Source organism: Lissotriton vulgaris, chromosome 1_1 (genome assembly GCF_964263255.1).
Source record: "Lissotriton vulgaris chromosome 1_1, aLisVul1.2, whole genome shotgun sequence".
NCBI classification, from domain to species: domain Eukaryota; kingdom Metazoa; phylum Chordata; class Amphibia; order Caudata; family Salamandridae; genus Lissotriton; species Lissotriton vulgaris.
In genome coordinates this window covers 464,625,187-464,642,423 of record NC_141685.1, presented here as the reverse complement: position 1 = coordinate 464,642,423, position 17,237 = coordinate 464,625,187, and the positions used below count along the sequence as shown (strand labels likewise).

At 42.9% G+C, this 17,237-nt stretch overlaps 1 protein-coding gene across 5 annotated transcripts in view; it reads right to left on the bottom strand.

Annotated features, from left to right (window-relative positions):
* The window catches only part of SGIP1 (SH3GL interacting endocytic adaptor 1), a 1,273,000-nt gene that overhangs the window by 482,660 nt on the left and 773,103 nt on the right, over nt 1–17,237 (bottom strand). For all 5 annotated transcript variants that reach the window (XM_086953766.1, XM_086953786.1, XM_086953772.1 and 2 more), the window contains exon 11: nt 12,289–12,363. In XM_086953766.1, coding sequence (XP_086809892.1) covers nt 12,289–12,363 — 75 coding nt within the window. The remainder of the gene's footprint in view (nt 1–12,288; nt 12,364–17,237) is intronic.

The window sequence follows — 17,237 nt, the reverse complement described above, 5'->3', positions numbered from 1 at the left end:
CTACTCATTCTCTGGGGGTAAAAGGCTTGTTGTGATATTTTAAAAAGGAAGCTCACTAGCAATTTTCAAAAACTTGAAAACTGCTCACCTTTGCTTATTTTGCACATTGCTTTTAAACCACAATTGTACTCGCTCTCCTACACATCTTTTTGACTCCCGCCTTGGTCCCCGCAGCTGATTGCTGTTTGTGTGGAGGGCGTGGAGACCGGGCACTAGAAAGCGCAGGGTGTTTCCGGCAGCGGAGGGGGCGGAGCTGCCTCACACACTATTAAAGTCAATGTGGCAGCGTGCGCGCGGCGGAGGCGTGCAGCGGGAGCGCCGCTGGCGCGCCAAAGGCAAGCCCGTCTGCGCCCGACCGGGACCAGGACCCCAGCTCCTAGCAGAACGATCCTCAACCTACCCCAGAGAGACCCTTATCGATCTAAACACTCTTACCCCTTAAAACAACGCGGACTGTATCAGAGCCTCTCCTGATTTCACAGAAGGACCATTTACTTGTCTGAAATGCAAATGGAGCAGCCTAGCGACCCTAGATCTCACATCCAACATAGGGAAAAGCAACTTAAGAATTAAATGCTTATACTTTAATTCCAGATCAGTACCAAAACACACTCTGGAGATTCAGGACATTATTAACGAAACAAACCCCGACCTAGTTTTCATAATCAAAACATGGCTGAGCGAGTACAACTGCCCTGACATAGCCATTGCCCTCCCCCCAAGATATAAAACCATACGTCAAGACAGACAAGGGAAAAGACGAGGGGGACTCGCCATTATATTTAGGGACAACTTCAAATGCCTCCCCATTACAACTGCTCCGTATGATGAACACAAACTATTAGCATTTCAAGTATCTAAAGAAAATCACACCCTTTTAGGAGGAGCAGTGATCTATAACCCCCCGGGCCACCATGCAGACTTCAGCGCGAGGCTACTTACACAAATTTTTCCCGCCTGCCTCAAATATAAAAACTTCATGGTAATTGGAGATTTCAATATTCACTTTGAAAAATCAGGCAATCCAGCGGCCACACATCTAAACAATGACATGCAAATCCTCCAGCTCAAACAATGGATCCAAGGCCCCACACACAGTGCAGGCCCCACACTGGATTTCCTGTTCTCCAATATGGATACTACCTTGATCGAGGAGATTCAACCAGTAACATGGACGGACCACTCCCTAGTCTCCTTCTCATTTGCCCAACTCACACTACCCAGGAGATCGTCTCTACCAATGCCCGAATTCTACAGACCCTGAAAACTTGTCACCCCAGAAGTATTTGAACTCCACTGGCCTGCAAACATCAATCTAGACCTGCCTGACACCCCCTGCACAAACAACGGCGCCCTAAATCTCGAAACAGATCAGTAATACTCTGGACCTTTGCACCCCCAAAATCAAATCCATAAAAAGGACCATCTCTCAAAAATGGTATACCCCAGAAATCAAAGCACTAAAAAAACTGCAAAACAAGGGAACACACCTGGAGAACGTCCCGCTCAGACACTGACAAATTGACCTATAAAGCTGGGCTCAGAGCTTACAACTAAGCCATTAAAAAAGCAGAAAAAACACTATGCACAAAGAATAAACGAAAATGGCAACTCAGCCTAAAGAATTATACAAAATCATAAAAGAACTGTGCAAACCCAAAATGCATGTCCCAAACTCTACACCCCTCAATCGAAAACTGCGAAATGATTAGCAACTTTTTCGCAGATAAAATAGAAGAAATATACGCCAGATTTAACACAAATACCAGTAACAAAGAATCTGCCTCTTCTTCTAAAAACCATATCAACTTAAACAACTTCACTCCAATATCAGAAGCAGATTTGTCAGAACCATGATGGAAATCAAATCCGGCTCACCTCTTGACCCTTGCCCACAATTTATCTTTAGACAGCTCATACCTACCCTCACCCCAGCCATCACGCAGCTTTTTAACAAATCCTTATAAACAGCTGTCTTTCCGGAGACATGGAAACAAGCCGTAGTCACCCCACTACTTAAAAAAGCAGGTACGAATGTAACAAACCCAGTCAATTACAGACCCATTTTCCAACTCCCTTATCTCTCTAAAATGTTGGAGAAACTGATTCCCTGGACCAGGGCAAAGCTGTGGATTTGATCCTGTTGGACCTGTCGGCGGCATTGGACACTGTCTCCCACCACCTACTACCAGAAAACCTACAAGAAAAAGGGATAAACGGAAAAGCCCTTGAATGGCTCAGTTCTTTTTTGCATAACAGAACACAAACAGTACAGCTAGGAACCTTCTCATCCAAGCCTAAACAACTGAAATGTGGCGTCCCGCAGGGAGCATCCCTCAGCCCCACGCTGTTCAATGCCTACGTATCACCTTTGGCATAAATGGGGTTTAAGTGTATGCTCCTATGTGGATGAGACGCAACTCACAATCACGCTAGGGAAGGGGCATAAAGACAGCAAAATGAGACTTAACAACTACCTTACCGAAAGGGCTGGCAGATCACTGCCTCAAACTAAATGCAGACAAAACCGAGATCCTGCTCCTCTGTGAAGCCAAACACAAAAGGGACAATTCCTGGTGGCCCTCCACTCTGGGAGACACCCCTGCACCCAAGCACTCAGCCAAAAACCTGGGCGTCACAATTGACGACACACTATCCATGCAGGCCCACATTCGAACTCTATGTGGGAAAAGCTTTGTCACTCTAAAACTTCTAAGAAGGCTCTTCCCTTGGATACCCTTGGAAAGCAGGAAATCAATCACACAGGCCCTGCTAGTCAGTATGCTGGACTATGGCAATGCTTATTTTGTGGGCATGCCAGACTACCTATTTAAACGACTACAGGTAGTGCAGAATGCCGCAGCTAAGCTAGTATGCAATAAAGGCAAATACAGCTCAGCCAAAGAGTGCCTAAAACAACTTCACTGGCTGCCCATGCGTCAAAGACTGCTTTAAGCTCATCGGTCATGCCGATACGGGACCCATGAACCTTCAGAACAGAATATACTTCTATACCCCCGCCAGACCGCTAAGATGGCAACACCTCGCTCTTGCTAACATAAAAAAAAATAAACAAATCCAGAACAGGAGGACATACTTTCTCCTATTTTGCTGGACGACACTGGAACGAACTCCCAGTGGAACTCAGGCTAACCAAAAATTACAACCTCTTCAGAATAAAACTTAAAACACACCTTTTCCCCAAAGAATGACATCTGTGATCTGATCAACCCCACAGACCCCACCTATTACCGTAGTCCCGTGACATCCCCTGGGATAAATGTTGCGCTCTACAAATAAATAAACAAAATCTGGATCACTTTCTGATCCGTGTCCCCTGGCAGTTCTCAAGGACATGGCAGGGGAGGTAAGCCCTATTTTAATCAATATTTTTAACAATAGGTTTTTAACATGGACATTCCCAATAGCCTGGAAAGACGCAATTATCCTCCCTCTTTAAAAAAAAACTAATTTGGATAATTCCATTACCAGCAACTATCGCCCTATCGCTTGGCTCACTTTTCCTGCCAAAGTAGTAGAGAAAATAATGAACAACCAACTTACCCAGTTCATTCAGGATAATAATTTACTCGATCCCAGCCAATTTGGATTCCGTGCAGGGTATAGCACCGAGACAGCCCTTATCAAAGCCACGAGGAGATTAAAGCAGTGATGGATAAGGGTGGTTCCGCTGTTCTGATTCTCCTCAATTTATCAGCGGCCTTTGATACTGTGCAGCATGGTACTTTGCTAATGCGTCTTGAACACATAGGGATCAAGGATCAGGCCCTTGCCTTACTAGCATCTTTTCTGAAGGACAGGAAACAGACAGTGTCCCTTGACCAGTACCAGGCTACTCCCTATGTATTGCCATGTGGGGTTCCTCCGGGCTCGTCGCTTAGTCCCTCGTTCAATGTTTATTTTTCTGAACTTGCTCTATTACTACAGCAGTTCGGTTTTAATTTGACATCTTATGCAGACAATACGCAGATTGTGGTTGCGGCACATAAAAACACCTTATCCCCGGCACTGAAGTTTCAGCAATGCATGAAGGAAAATTTGCCTTTGGATGGGAAGACATTGTTTAAAACTTAACTCGGACAAAACCGAAGTGGTGACCTTCGGTAATCTCCAACCAAAATGGGATGAACTGTGGTGGCCCAGCCGAATTAGGACAGATCCCTGTATCAGTAAAAAAAGGCCAAAAACCTTGGAGTGCTGATATATAACAATCTCACTTATGCACAACAAACTAATGCAACAGCTTCAGCCTCTTTTTATTTATTGAAGAAACTCAAGAAGGTCTTGCCATACATTCCCGATGACCTTAGGAAAACAATTGTGACTACCTTGGTGCTGTCCAAGTTAGACTACTGTAATAGTCTATACCTTGGATTACAGAAACAACACCTAAGGAAACTTCAGATGGGGCAGAACGCTGCAGCCAGGCTCCTATTGAATATACCAAAGTATCAATCTGTTGAAGAAGAGATCCAGAAGCTTCACTGGTTGCCTGTGGTGCAACGCGTCAAATTCAAGGTACTATATCTTGCCTATAAAACTTTGAATGGGACAGGTACCTTTGAAACAGCTCTTTCCGTGGTATCACCCAGGCAGACAATTAAGGTCCACAAATGTCCGACTTATGTCGATATCTAGGATTCAAGCTGCGAGTTGGGGAGGTCGGAGTACAGCCTACTGTGCTGCTAAACTATAGAACACTCTTCCTGCTGATATGAGATGCTAACTCTCTCCTTTCCTTTAGGAAAAAGCTTAAAACCTGGTTGTTTTCAAGATAACCCCCCCATTCCATGTCTAAAGGTCCTACTCTAGTTTAGCGCCAAGACACCCCAGGGTATTCGTGCGCTTTAAAATTCTATTTAACATTAACATTAACATTCTCTCGTCTGTGGTGGATGGCGATTGGGCCAACCTTGAGGCAAAGCCCCATGAGTCCATTCCGGCAACTCTCTTACCGTTGGATGTCAAGTGAGTGATGTATTTGTGCAGACTGAGCAGAATCTGTTGCTCCTTGAAAGAATCTGCTCGGCTGGCTAAGTGGCAAAAACGCAGCATAAACTGGAGCTTTGAAATACATACAAGACTGATGTGGAGAAAACCAATCAAAGAACGACCATGCGCATCGCAACGGAGAACATGAGCCACAATAACTTGGGCCTCGAAAGACTTCTAAGCAGAAAAACAAGTTGAAAATGTATGAGCCCAACACTAGATGGCAAGAAAATGCACTGCATGTGTACCTACAGACACACATGCTATAAATTGTATGCATACATTTGATATTTGATACAAGGCAAACTTCGCTGAAAGGTAAATTCTCCTAATATTTAGTATGGAGGTATAGACCCTGTAATACGCAAGTCCACAACTATTTTATTTTTCAATATAGATTCTAAGTTTTTGAGCAACATGTTTTTATGAAGTGTGATTCTACTTTGCCGATTCATCTACTGATCACTTCAATGATCAGCAGAGACACAAAAGCATTTGGAAGGGTTTCCTTGGCATTCCTTGGCAGGACATGGACACTTTTGGAATTAGCCCCTAGCTTAAAATAATTGTTTACCTACTGTTTTGAGTTTTATTAACTTGAAAACCCTTAAAATATTGTTATTAGTAATGAAATAAGACTGAGATGAACTCTGTCACCATTTACTTTCTATATCTAGCTCATTGGTATTATGATGAACCAGAACTTGCAAAAACATTTTGTTGAACAGTGATAGGGCTGCAAATGTTGGCATAAATGTGGATATTATGTTGTACTCTCTTCTTTCCTAAACAGAACAAGCATTTGCAATGCAATAGGTCTCGCATTAGGAAAGTTTGAGCTATTGGTATTGTAAATGACACATTTTTTATTTATGTGTTGTTTTGAAAATCGCTAAATTAATAGCTTTGTCATTTACAATGCCAATAGTTATAACTTTTGCAAATGTGACACCTATAACATTTGTAATGCAATATGTGTTGTAGTTACGTGACTTGCATGTATTGGTATTACAAATAACAATGGCTTTTATTTTTTTAAATAATTAATACTTAAATAAACGTTAATGTTATTATCAGGACAAAGGTGAAGTGGGGGGCCAGACTTCCTAGAGTGTAAGGTAAAAACGAGGTAACAGTGTTTGAGGACGTATGAAAGTGAATAAAAAACGAGAGAGAATGCAAGAGAACACGAGCTTACTAAGAGAAGTTAATCACGGTGGGTTAATCAAGGATTGGGGGGCTTGTAAGCTCCATTCAGAGGAGAACCGGTTAGAGGCAAAATAATGTACCTGTAACAAGCAAGAAAAAACCGGACTGAAAAACATTGGAACAACAATGCGTAGTGAGATAAAAGCAGAAGCTATTGATGTCTCACTTACTGGTGCAGGAAGGAATAAATCATCCCCGTGCAGTACGTAATTACTAAGTAGCCGCCAAAGTCGCTCTGCTACATACGTTCTAGAAATACATAAAAACAAGGACCCATCATGTGTAATACTAAACAGTCTACGGATTACAAAAAATATAGCGGGTGGACAATGCAACCGCTCGGTTGTCGAGATAGAAATATCTGTGGGCGGTGAAATGACATTGGATTCAAAACATCCTGAGTCTCCCAAAAGGCTGTGTCCGTCCCGGGGCAGAGAGCCGTTTGCGTGATTTGTCGGCTGGTTAATAGCAGTGAGAGCAGCGGCGCGTGCACGTAGTCTGGCGGTGGATGCAAGGACTAGCAGTGAGGGAAGTCTGCTCGGCCTGACTGCTGCATCCCGATAGAAGGGAATGTGCATGGATGGGCATAGGGTTACAGGAATGTAAACGGAAAATAAACCCCCCCTTTTTTTAAAGTAGATATTGTGAAAGGGCAGATAAACGTTTCAGTGTGGAGTTATGAAACACAGCCCCAGATTAGCAATGACAAACCTCGTGCAGCACAAACTTTAAAGAACACATGAGTTAGCCATATATACCTTTTGACACGGATGCAGTTAGGATGACATGGAGTGCTAGCGGAAGTCAGGCAGCCTTGGTTGGGACGTGGGCGGGGCCTGCAAACAAACAGGAAGGAACTGCCGGGAGAACGTCCTGGAACCCTGCACGCTGAATGCTGGCTGCCGAGGGACACGCGGAAAGAGCCCGGTGAGTGGAGGGGGAGGGGAGGGGGTGTATGCGCGTGTGTCTGTGTGTGTTCGAGTGTGTCTGTGTGCGCGTGGGTCTGTTTAAGGGGGGGTGCGTGTGTGTATGCAGTGTGTGTGCGCATGTGTATGCGTGTGTATGTGCGCATGCGTGAGTGTGCCTGTGTGTGTGTGTGTTTGCGCACGGGAATATGAGGCACGAGATGGGCACGGCGCCGTGCGCGCCCACGAAGTGAAATCTGCGCTTGTGCCCCTCTCGTGTCTACATTCCCAAATACGGGCAACAATAGGTCTCGAGCAGACACTGCTCGACCTAAAAAGAAATCTGTAGGAAGGAATTCAACAATTTTAAAACTGTAGACCGCTACAAAATAAACCAAGAAAACCGAAATTGTATTTAAGAATTCAAGATTGTTTTGTAAACAGAAGCAGAGGTTCATGTTCGATATACTAATGGGATCTCTTAACAAGACAATGCAGGTAAATGTATCAAATAGTTTAGTTGGTGAAGTTGTGACATGGGATATTTTCCACTTGCAGAATAACAAATATCTTTACATGCAATTTATTTTGGGAAATAGTGATTGATCTCTTTTTTCCTTAATAAGATAGGCATATAGAAATCCAAACAAGAATTGAAAAAACAATGTTTGTGTTAAGAGGGTGGGGCTTGCCAAACTTTACAACGCTATTTAGCTTACAATCTAAGACGGGATGGTGAACTCACTCAGTTAAATTTCTGGCAACACGTCAGACTATACACTTTAGGGTTTCTCCCAGTATGACTTATTTCTCGCACACTAAAAACCAATCAGACTAAAGATGGCAAGCTTGCTTGTTGAAACACTTAAGGATGATTTTCTTTATCTTCTAAAGCTGAAATTTCACACAATGATATAGACATTCACAGTGTTACTGAATATTTGGCAAAAGAAGGGTTCAAGCATTACTTTATGCAACTAATGTTATGCTTCCAAAAAAAGTTTTTTATTTTTTATTTTTACAAAGTAGCAACAGGAGATGTACCATGGAAAGCTTTTAACGATATAGAAGCCACTGAGAGGAATTTCCAGGGTTCTAATGACCAGTTTGTTAATATAGTACCACTCCAACACTGTTAACAGAAAAAAAACGTATTTAAAAACAAGATATGACAAACTTTATTCAAAAGGACTTGATTATGGGTGAACAGTTATTTTTCTACTTCTATACTTATACCAAATTTCCAAGTCTATCTTCCATGTTTTGATTCTGCAACCAAATGGGTAGTGGGATATGCTGCCAATTATGTTTTTGTTTTTATTTTGATATTTTTCTCCTCAAATTCGCAACAGAGCATTCCTTATAAATTCACCCTCCAGTGGGTTATTAAGAGTTAATTATATCATAAATTATATTTTATCCAATTAAGATATTCTAAACATACATGCATTTCAGTATCAAAATTATGACCAGGCTGTTGTAAAATATGTATCTGTAAAATGAATCGACATTCTCACTGTTGTAGTTTAGTCAGTCTATCACAACCTTTTTCTTTTAGTTTTACATGTTCCAACTCTATAAACTTTAATTATCCATTCTTCCCTTCATGAATCAACATGTCTGGCCAGTACTTACAACCAGTACGTATTTTATATGGTACACAAATGTTTCAAAATTAGCTTTCCAAGTTTACATTTGATATTACAAATGTAATGCTCACAAGGACAGTTCAAGACATGCACCCCATAGCTGCTTTCACAAGTTTCTTTTTTATGTAAATGCACAAGCAACTGATTAAAATAGGTTTCTGAAACGGTTGTTTACTACAGATGAACCACAAAAGGAATATTCATAATAAACCCATGATTCTAGCTGCTAGCCCAAGCAGATTGGCATTTATATTGTTTGAACTATACTGCAACATGATTAGCTCAAATTAAGAAAATTGGGGGAAGACACATTATCCTTAGCATTAAGCTTGTGTCTGACAGCACTATTGATGTTGACCTGAGTGTAAACAGATCTCCTGAACATTTTAGGCTATTGACTTCACCTTTCACCTGTACATACTATAGCTGGAGTTAAGACAAGCTAAAAGGCAGATGTGATTATTGACACAGTAAAAATGATTTTCCTTCACTTTCTGAATATCATAGTAAAATTAATTGTCATTGTTTTTACCACAGACAACCAAACGGTGCTGTTCAAACTCAAAAAACATCTTTCCTGCTAGGTGTGGCAAAATAAGTATGCATTTTAAGAAATCCATGCATTAATTTAGTATTGGTCTTTTATCTTAACTTTACATGGGATATGATGAATAAAGGCCCTGCAGTAAGAACTTTCCAAGCGCTCACTCACACATTGGGAAGTCCATGCCTACAACCTTTCAGAATGACTCTAAACAGGCTCATTGTGGCATGGGACACTACTAAATATGCCATACTATGTGCAATTCTGCCGCCTCGACATGTTTTATGTGATGTTGACACATACTTGGCGTTGAAACTGATTCTGAAGTGTTAACCCCATAACATGTTTATGCTTTTTTGAAAAACAAAACATTCAAGCAAAAAAATACAATAAGATTAACAAAATAGTACATCGAATATGAATAAACAGAGTAGGGACAAGTCAGCTTGCACATTATCACATATGAATGAACAGTGATCTTTACGTTGTTTCCTAATGATAAAAAGTGAAGGAGCAGAACATATCACAACTGGATGATAGTTCAATAATTTAGGGCCAGTAACACGAATGAAAGCACAAAGAAGCAAAAGGAGGTAAAGTAACACAAATAATTTGGGAACAAGAATTAAGAGATTGAGCAGGAGTACACAAATAAAAAGAGCACAGATAAAAAAGGAACTAGATAGCACAAACATTTGAAATCAATAGAGAGAAAACACAGCCTAAACACAAGTGAAGATGGAAGCCAATTTAGCTGAGCACAGTAGGTTGACTTATGAAGATACAATAGTGGAGGAAGCAAAGTAGACATCCATGTGAATTCTGGATAACATGTAGAGGAAAAAACCAACATTTCGGAAGAACTATGTATAATAAAGAGCAATAGTAAATATAACAAAGAACCGTGGTTAGTATAGCACAAAGGTTTGATTTTGCAAATAGTATGCAGTCTAAATTGACAAGAAAACAGAAAGTTGATAAATGAAATTTAATGAAAGAGTTCAAACCCCCCCATTGCAGGATATTGGGTAGAGGTATTCCACATCCCCCCCTCCCCCCGGCCAAATCGGGATATTGGGTGGTGTTATTCGAGAAGATCTGGATACTGGGATTTGTGAAAGAGACCCCTACAGTAAATTGCATGCCATGCTGCTACTGCTAGCATAACGTGAGGTGGCAATGCTTTGGGGGAATCCCAGGTTAAGACCTGGTAGCAGGATATCACCTTTTGTCAAATACAGCTTCTGGCTATTAATGATCGAAGCCTTCAGGCCAATAGAGATATGGGTGCCGGTGTCAGAATGGCTACGCACAAACCAACCCAGGGAGACCAACACACCCAACTCCGAAACAAACAATGCAGGTATCTAAATTAGTCAGCTGTCTACAAATGAGGTAAACGTGTATGGTGCGATGGGGCCCGTGATATGATCAATATGATACAATGTAGTAGAGAAATTAATGGATAACAGCTGTATGTGATAATTGTAACATTGGTTTGCTGATCCTAAACAACAATGAAATTAATCTGAACTGGAGTTAAATGTTTAGGTTGTTCAGCTACGGATGTCATGCACTATTATTTAATGTGACAATGTTTAATAATAAAAATGTCAATAAACAAAAAATCTATATATATTAAATGGTTAAACACAAAACCAATAGCATTTAGCAGACACAGAGAAGGGGGTTAGCGTACAAAAAAATATGCATAGGAGACAGAGCTAACAGTCGAAAATGCCTGGAAAAAGAATTTAACCTTTTGGTGGATTACGCTTTAAGTAGTGCAATGCCAACCATTGGTTGATGGTAGACAAGTGAACAGAAAAATAGCACTGAAAACAATCAGAAAAGGTGGAAGAGAAAAAATAAATGTGCAAATAATATACAAAATCACAGCCCTGTGACTGATACTAGCATGCAGAAGGATAGATATTAACTAAAAGCAAGCACAGGCACCTAAATAAGCATTATAGAAAAATTACTATTGGAATAGAGATTGCAGGAAGAACTGTGTTGACCCGAAATCCAAAGCCGATAATGTAACATGGAAACAATGAATAGATACTAAGAGGTGACAAGATGCACAAGAAGATTAGATAATGAATATATTTGTACATGAGAAATAGTGTTGTTGGGCAAAAAGATAACATGCAAGTTTGAAATGCAAACTTAAATGGTGCGGGTGATAAGAAATGATATGTAAAATATATTTGGGTATTCATTGAACTTGTGTTAAATATAGAGATGTATTTGACAACCAAATTGAACATTACATGTAAAACCCTGATAAACCGATTTAAAAACAAATGTGCATCATAATAGGCATGCATTCGGTACAACAAAGCAATTCCTGGATTCGGAATATATTTACAAGTAACTACCTTTGGCTTTCTGAAGCATGACAGTGCCCTGCAACACCTAATATTATAATAGGTTAAGCAACATAACTCACAACTTGCATTTCTAAACTGCTTACATTTCCTGTGAGAGTAAAATCTCATTAGCCATTTTTCAGTAAAACACAAATAGAAACAATATTCTCCAGTACTAGTGGTTTTTTTTCTTCGTGAGACCAAATAACACATTAGGTTTTGCAGTTAATTTAAAATAGGGGTGTACAACATTACTCCTCAAGGTCTAGATACACGTCAGATTTTCAGACTATGACCTACTGAGCAAATGAATCTTGAAAAACTGTCATGAATCTGGCTCTCATTAGTCAACCGGATGATACACCCATATTGAAATATTTTAATAAAATACTGAAAGACGTATTAGTTGTACAGTATATAGGCATATAATCAGATCACCGGGTTGATTTTTCAGACGTTAGCCATTATACTCGTGGACTTAAAGAATTGTAAGGCACAATGTATACAAGTACTGGACTGTGCAGATCTATTTATTAGATTAGACCGTAGAGTATGCTTGCAAGTGCATCTGGATGCTGATATTCTTGACTTACCAAGTCCGGTGGGCAATGGGGAGGCGGTTCTTGGTGGTGATGCAGGAACATTTTTAGGCGGAAGTGGTGGAGGGGCTGCAAAAAAGATGTAAAGGAAACAACTGAAATAATTGGCAGTAGAAGTACATACTAACAGATTTTTTGATCATCAAGAACTGACGAGCAATTACATTTACAACTGTAATTACAGCATTACATGCTGACAATAAATTAGTTAATTTATAAGGACAGCAGGATGGCTCATTGGGAGGAACGACTGGATTGCAATACTAGTATCCAGATAGTAAATTACATATTTAAAGTCACCTCTAATATTCCCCCCCTAAAAATCAGGGCTCTGTATACAAGGTATTTTTAACAAGTACCGACATGGCAAATAGAATTACAAGGTTTCTTTCTTCAAGATCTGAATACACTTTGATACATTTGATGCCCAGCGTTTTCAATATAATGATAGGTACACTTCTTAAGCATAAACTAAGACAACATATGCAAGAGATCACCATTCAGCATCAAACTGTGCCATGTTGTTTCTGAGTATGTCACCTGTATAAGAGCAGTATCAGAGTCATGTCTATTCTGATACGTCAATACTGGTTGGGACTTTTCGAAGTAATTGAACCTTGAGACGTTACAAGAAAGTAATTTAAGACATTTGTCCAGAATCCAGATCACCATGTAACCAAGTATACAATGAACATCCAAATTATAAGTAATGTTGTTTGATGATAACATGAACTGTAGCCACAGACCTCCATGACAACCTGTCATCTAAGCCCGCCCCCGCCCCCCCCTCCCCCCCCCCCCTCGCACCACCCACAGTATTCACCAAACAGCCAGTGGATCCAACAAACCACAACAAAACAATTAACAAATATTCCAACACTGGGTGAGAGTGATTACCATCGGAGTGCACGGTCAGTATCCCATCCTAATGCCTATATATTAAGGATAGCAAAATAATGTTCCCTCCCCCCACAGCACAAAGCATAGATCAATTGACCTGCCCACTTCAGCCATTGGATCCCTTCACTTTGAGTGACTATATTTTGACCTTATACATTCACCTAAAACGTTGTTCACCACGAATCGAACTTTCAACATTTCTACTGCCACTGACTGCTGTCACTATGTATAGCAGGGTGTCGGCAACTATTTTCCGCTCACTGACCTGCTCCTTGCTCCTGCTTGAGGAACTGCTTCCCTGTCCACGAACTCGATTGCATTCCCTGTGGCAGAGGTCGGCTGGTGGGATCGTTACTGCAATCGGCGGTATACCACCTCGCTCTCAGCGCGACCCGCCCAGGTTGTAGTGCAGAGGCTGGGCCCTGGAAAAGCCTACCGGGGGACTGCGAGGCCCAGAAACCACCGCTCTTTGCAGCAGGCGCCTCTTCCCCCGGCGGTCACGCCCATTGATCTGACCGGCTCTTTTAAAACCTTTCGCGACACCCGCTGCGCGGGTGCCGCTCACTGACCTGCTCCTTGCTCCTGCTTGAGGAACTGCTTCCCTGTCCACGAACTCGATTGCATTCCCTGTGGCAGAGGTCGGCTGGTGGGAGCGTTACTGCAATCGGCGGTATACCACCTCGCTCTCAGCGCGACCCGCCCAGGTTGTAGTGCAGAGGCTGGGCCCTGGAAAAGCCTACCGGGGTACTGCGAGGCCCAGAAACCACCGCTCTTTGCAGCAGGTGCCTCTTCCCCCGGCGGCCACGCCCATTGATCTGACCGGCTCTTTTAAAACCTTTCGCGACACCCGCTGCGCGGGTGCCGCTCACTGACCTGCTCCTTGCTCCTGCTTGAGGAACTGCTTCCCTGTCCACGAACTCGATTGCATTCCCTGTGGCAGAGGTCGGCTGGTGGGAGCGTTACTGCAATCGGCGGTATACCACCTCGCTCTCAGCGCGACCCGCCCAGGTTGTAGTGCAGAGGCTGGGCCCTGGAAAAGCCTACCGGGGGACTGCGAGGCCCAGAAACCACCGCTCTTTGCAGCAGGCGCCTCTTCCCCCGGCGGCCACGCCCTCATTTCCTCCTTTAACAACAGCCAGTCTCTAACGCGTCGCGGGTCGCGCGCGGGTCGCAGCCCGGGGCGAAGACCGGGCAAAGACCGGGCCGTTTTAGGCCGTTAGAGGCTGGTAGAGACTGGACTGGGCCACCCCCCTGACATCCCTACCCGTATACCCGCCACTCCTTTGAACTTCATAAGGATAATAATGGTGAATACGAGGGGTTCGAAATCTAAAACCAAAGCCCCAACCCCCGCAGGTAAACTACTCGGCCCCATGGATGACTTTCTAGCGAAGGCTAACACCCTCATAGATGAGAGTATATCACTAATAGAAGAAAGGGTTTCTTTAGATCTGGCATTCGCTAGGAGATCTTCATTAGGTATCCTAGCGGAAGCCAGGTCTCCAGCACTGGGAGCTTCAAACGCTGAGAGAGCACAGACACGTGAGAGGCGTAGCCTGCCGAACACAGTAGATCTGTCAGTATCCCAGCTGGCGGACTCCCAGCTCAGCTCCGACTTAGAAAAACCCCCAGAACTGGTTCCTACAACACCCACACAAATTTCTTCCATAGACAAAAGAATAGAAAGGGGCAGGAGAGAGGGAGCCATTAGTAAGAAAAGAGCGACTAGAAATTCCATCACGTTAGTAAGCCCGCCACTACCCTCTAGCACCCCACAAATTCATGATGACGGACCACCACAAATAGAGATTCTAGCGTCAGTCCATCAGACAGAGAAGGAAATAGCCCCACCAATAGTCTTGGATCCCCACCCTAACAAGCAAGCCCAAGTGGACCTGAAGGCTTCGGAGGCTAATGAGTTAACCCTCACCGCAATAGCTAACATAGTTAAACATGCACTACAACCCCTAGAACACCGGTTAATAACTATAGAGACACAAATCACCAAACTTTTAAAAATTCAACAGTCAGCTTACCCATCATGCCCACAGAAAACAGGCGGAAACAACACTAAAAAGCCAACCACTACTGCAAACCCAGCTCTTCCCAACCCACAACAAAAAACTCTCCGGATAACTACACCTAACGTTCCCGTTAACAAAAATACATCAAACACAACCAAAATAGCAAACACTGCAACAGCCTCGTCCTCCACCAATAACTCGCAGCAGATAATCAGCATAACCTCCCCAGGTGCGGCATCTACAGCTGCTGTTACTCCGGCAGCATCTAGTGTCTCCACTAATAAAACTCCTGCCAAGAATACAACTAAAACAGTAACAAAAACCCCATGCCCCTCCACCCCCTCCACCAAAAACCCCGGCGGACAGGCCCAAGAGAAGTGCTGCGAGGAATCCTGGTCCTCCAAGACTCCCAGCAGACTTCCCTCCGGAGGCCTCACCGTACGTGGTGGTGATGGCTGGAGTACCCGAATTAACAGATTCTACCCCAGAACCTATCTGGTCCTTAAAAAACAAAGCCCAGCACTGGCTCCAGACCAACCGCCCGATCCCATCTTCTTGGAGCGGAAGAATTAGATCTGTTGCTAGGGTACCGTGGGTGGGCAGTACTAGAAAAACCATTCCCGGTGATTGTATAACAATCACATTCGAGGACCCGCGAATAACAGACTATGTCTGTTCATGGGAAGATATCACCCAAAATGGAGGAATCAAGGTCAAACCACTTTCTTTCTTCTATCCATTTAGACAGGCAGGGGGCTTCACACAGGAGCAGGAGCCTCCCTGGTCTGCCCCATTCCCCAGACAGGATGAACCATTAATCCCCAGATACCATGGTCCCCCTAACTTACACGAGCCAGATTACGCCTGGCACACGGTAAGACAACGCCATCAGGGTGGACGTTGGGATGACAGAAGGCCCTATACCCAATGGTTCCCTCACAGGGAACAACCCCGGTGGGACCCATGGCATAACATCACGCTACACAATAGGTATAATGGCCTAAAAATGGTCGATTGACCATCAACAGAAATCTTTTCAAATGACCCTCAGGTACCCCCCTCTCCTCAGTCTCTTACAACCACTCTAGCCCCCAAAAATAATGAACCCGCAGTCTCCATAGACGAACTTAATGTTGATTCCTCATCTATTACAGTACTCTCCTGGAATGCCGCAGGCCTCCGTAATAAAATCGAGGATGGTTCCGCGCAGGAGTTCCTAAAATCATACCAACTAATCTGTCTGCAAGAGACATGGTCTGTAGAGGAACTACATCTACAAGGCTATAAAACCTACTCTGTCCCAGCACTACCTAGTACAATGGGCAGACCAAAGGGCGGGTTAATAACTTACATTTCAAACACCCTACCGCTTAATAAAGTGGTTATTCTCTCGCAGGATGCCAACCACCAAATTCTTTCATTAACTCTTGTCAACAAAGAAATAATAATCCTGACCAATAGTTACAATAACTTATCGGAAGAAAACTTCATAATTCTTCTCACCACCCTTCATGACAAATTAAAACAGATTCACCACTCTAGATCCGTAAATAAACCAATCCATCTAATCTGGGGCGGAGATTTCAATCTCCACCCCTGTACAGCTTCCAACTCATTGCGCTGTGGGATAATGGACGAACTTAACGTCCCAATGGCGCACTTCGCCCACAATAAATTAGGAAACCTTATTAACACCGTCCTATCCGACCTGGATCTTCACATCGTAAACCATCTAGATGCAGAACCAAATGAATTTGCTCCAACTTATGTGGGCAGAGGCCATCAAACCACAGTAGACTTTATACTTCTCACACCAAACCTCATGAACAGACTCAAAGATTTCAGGGTTATTGCCACCCCCCTTAGTGACCACTCCGCCTTAGCAATAAAGTTATTTATGCCACCTAACTCCTCTCACAAACTGGAGATGGCGGTTACTCTTACACAGAACAAGATCCAGGTTGGAAAACACAATGGTTTTACAATCAAGTGGGCAAAAATCAACCCATCTGATATATT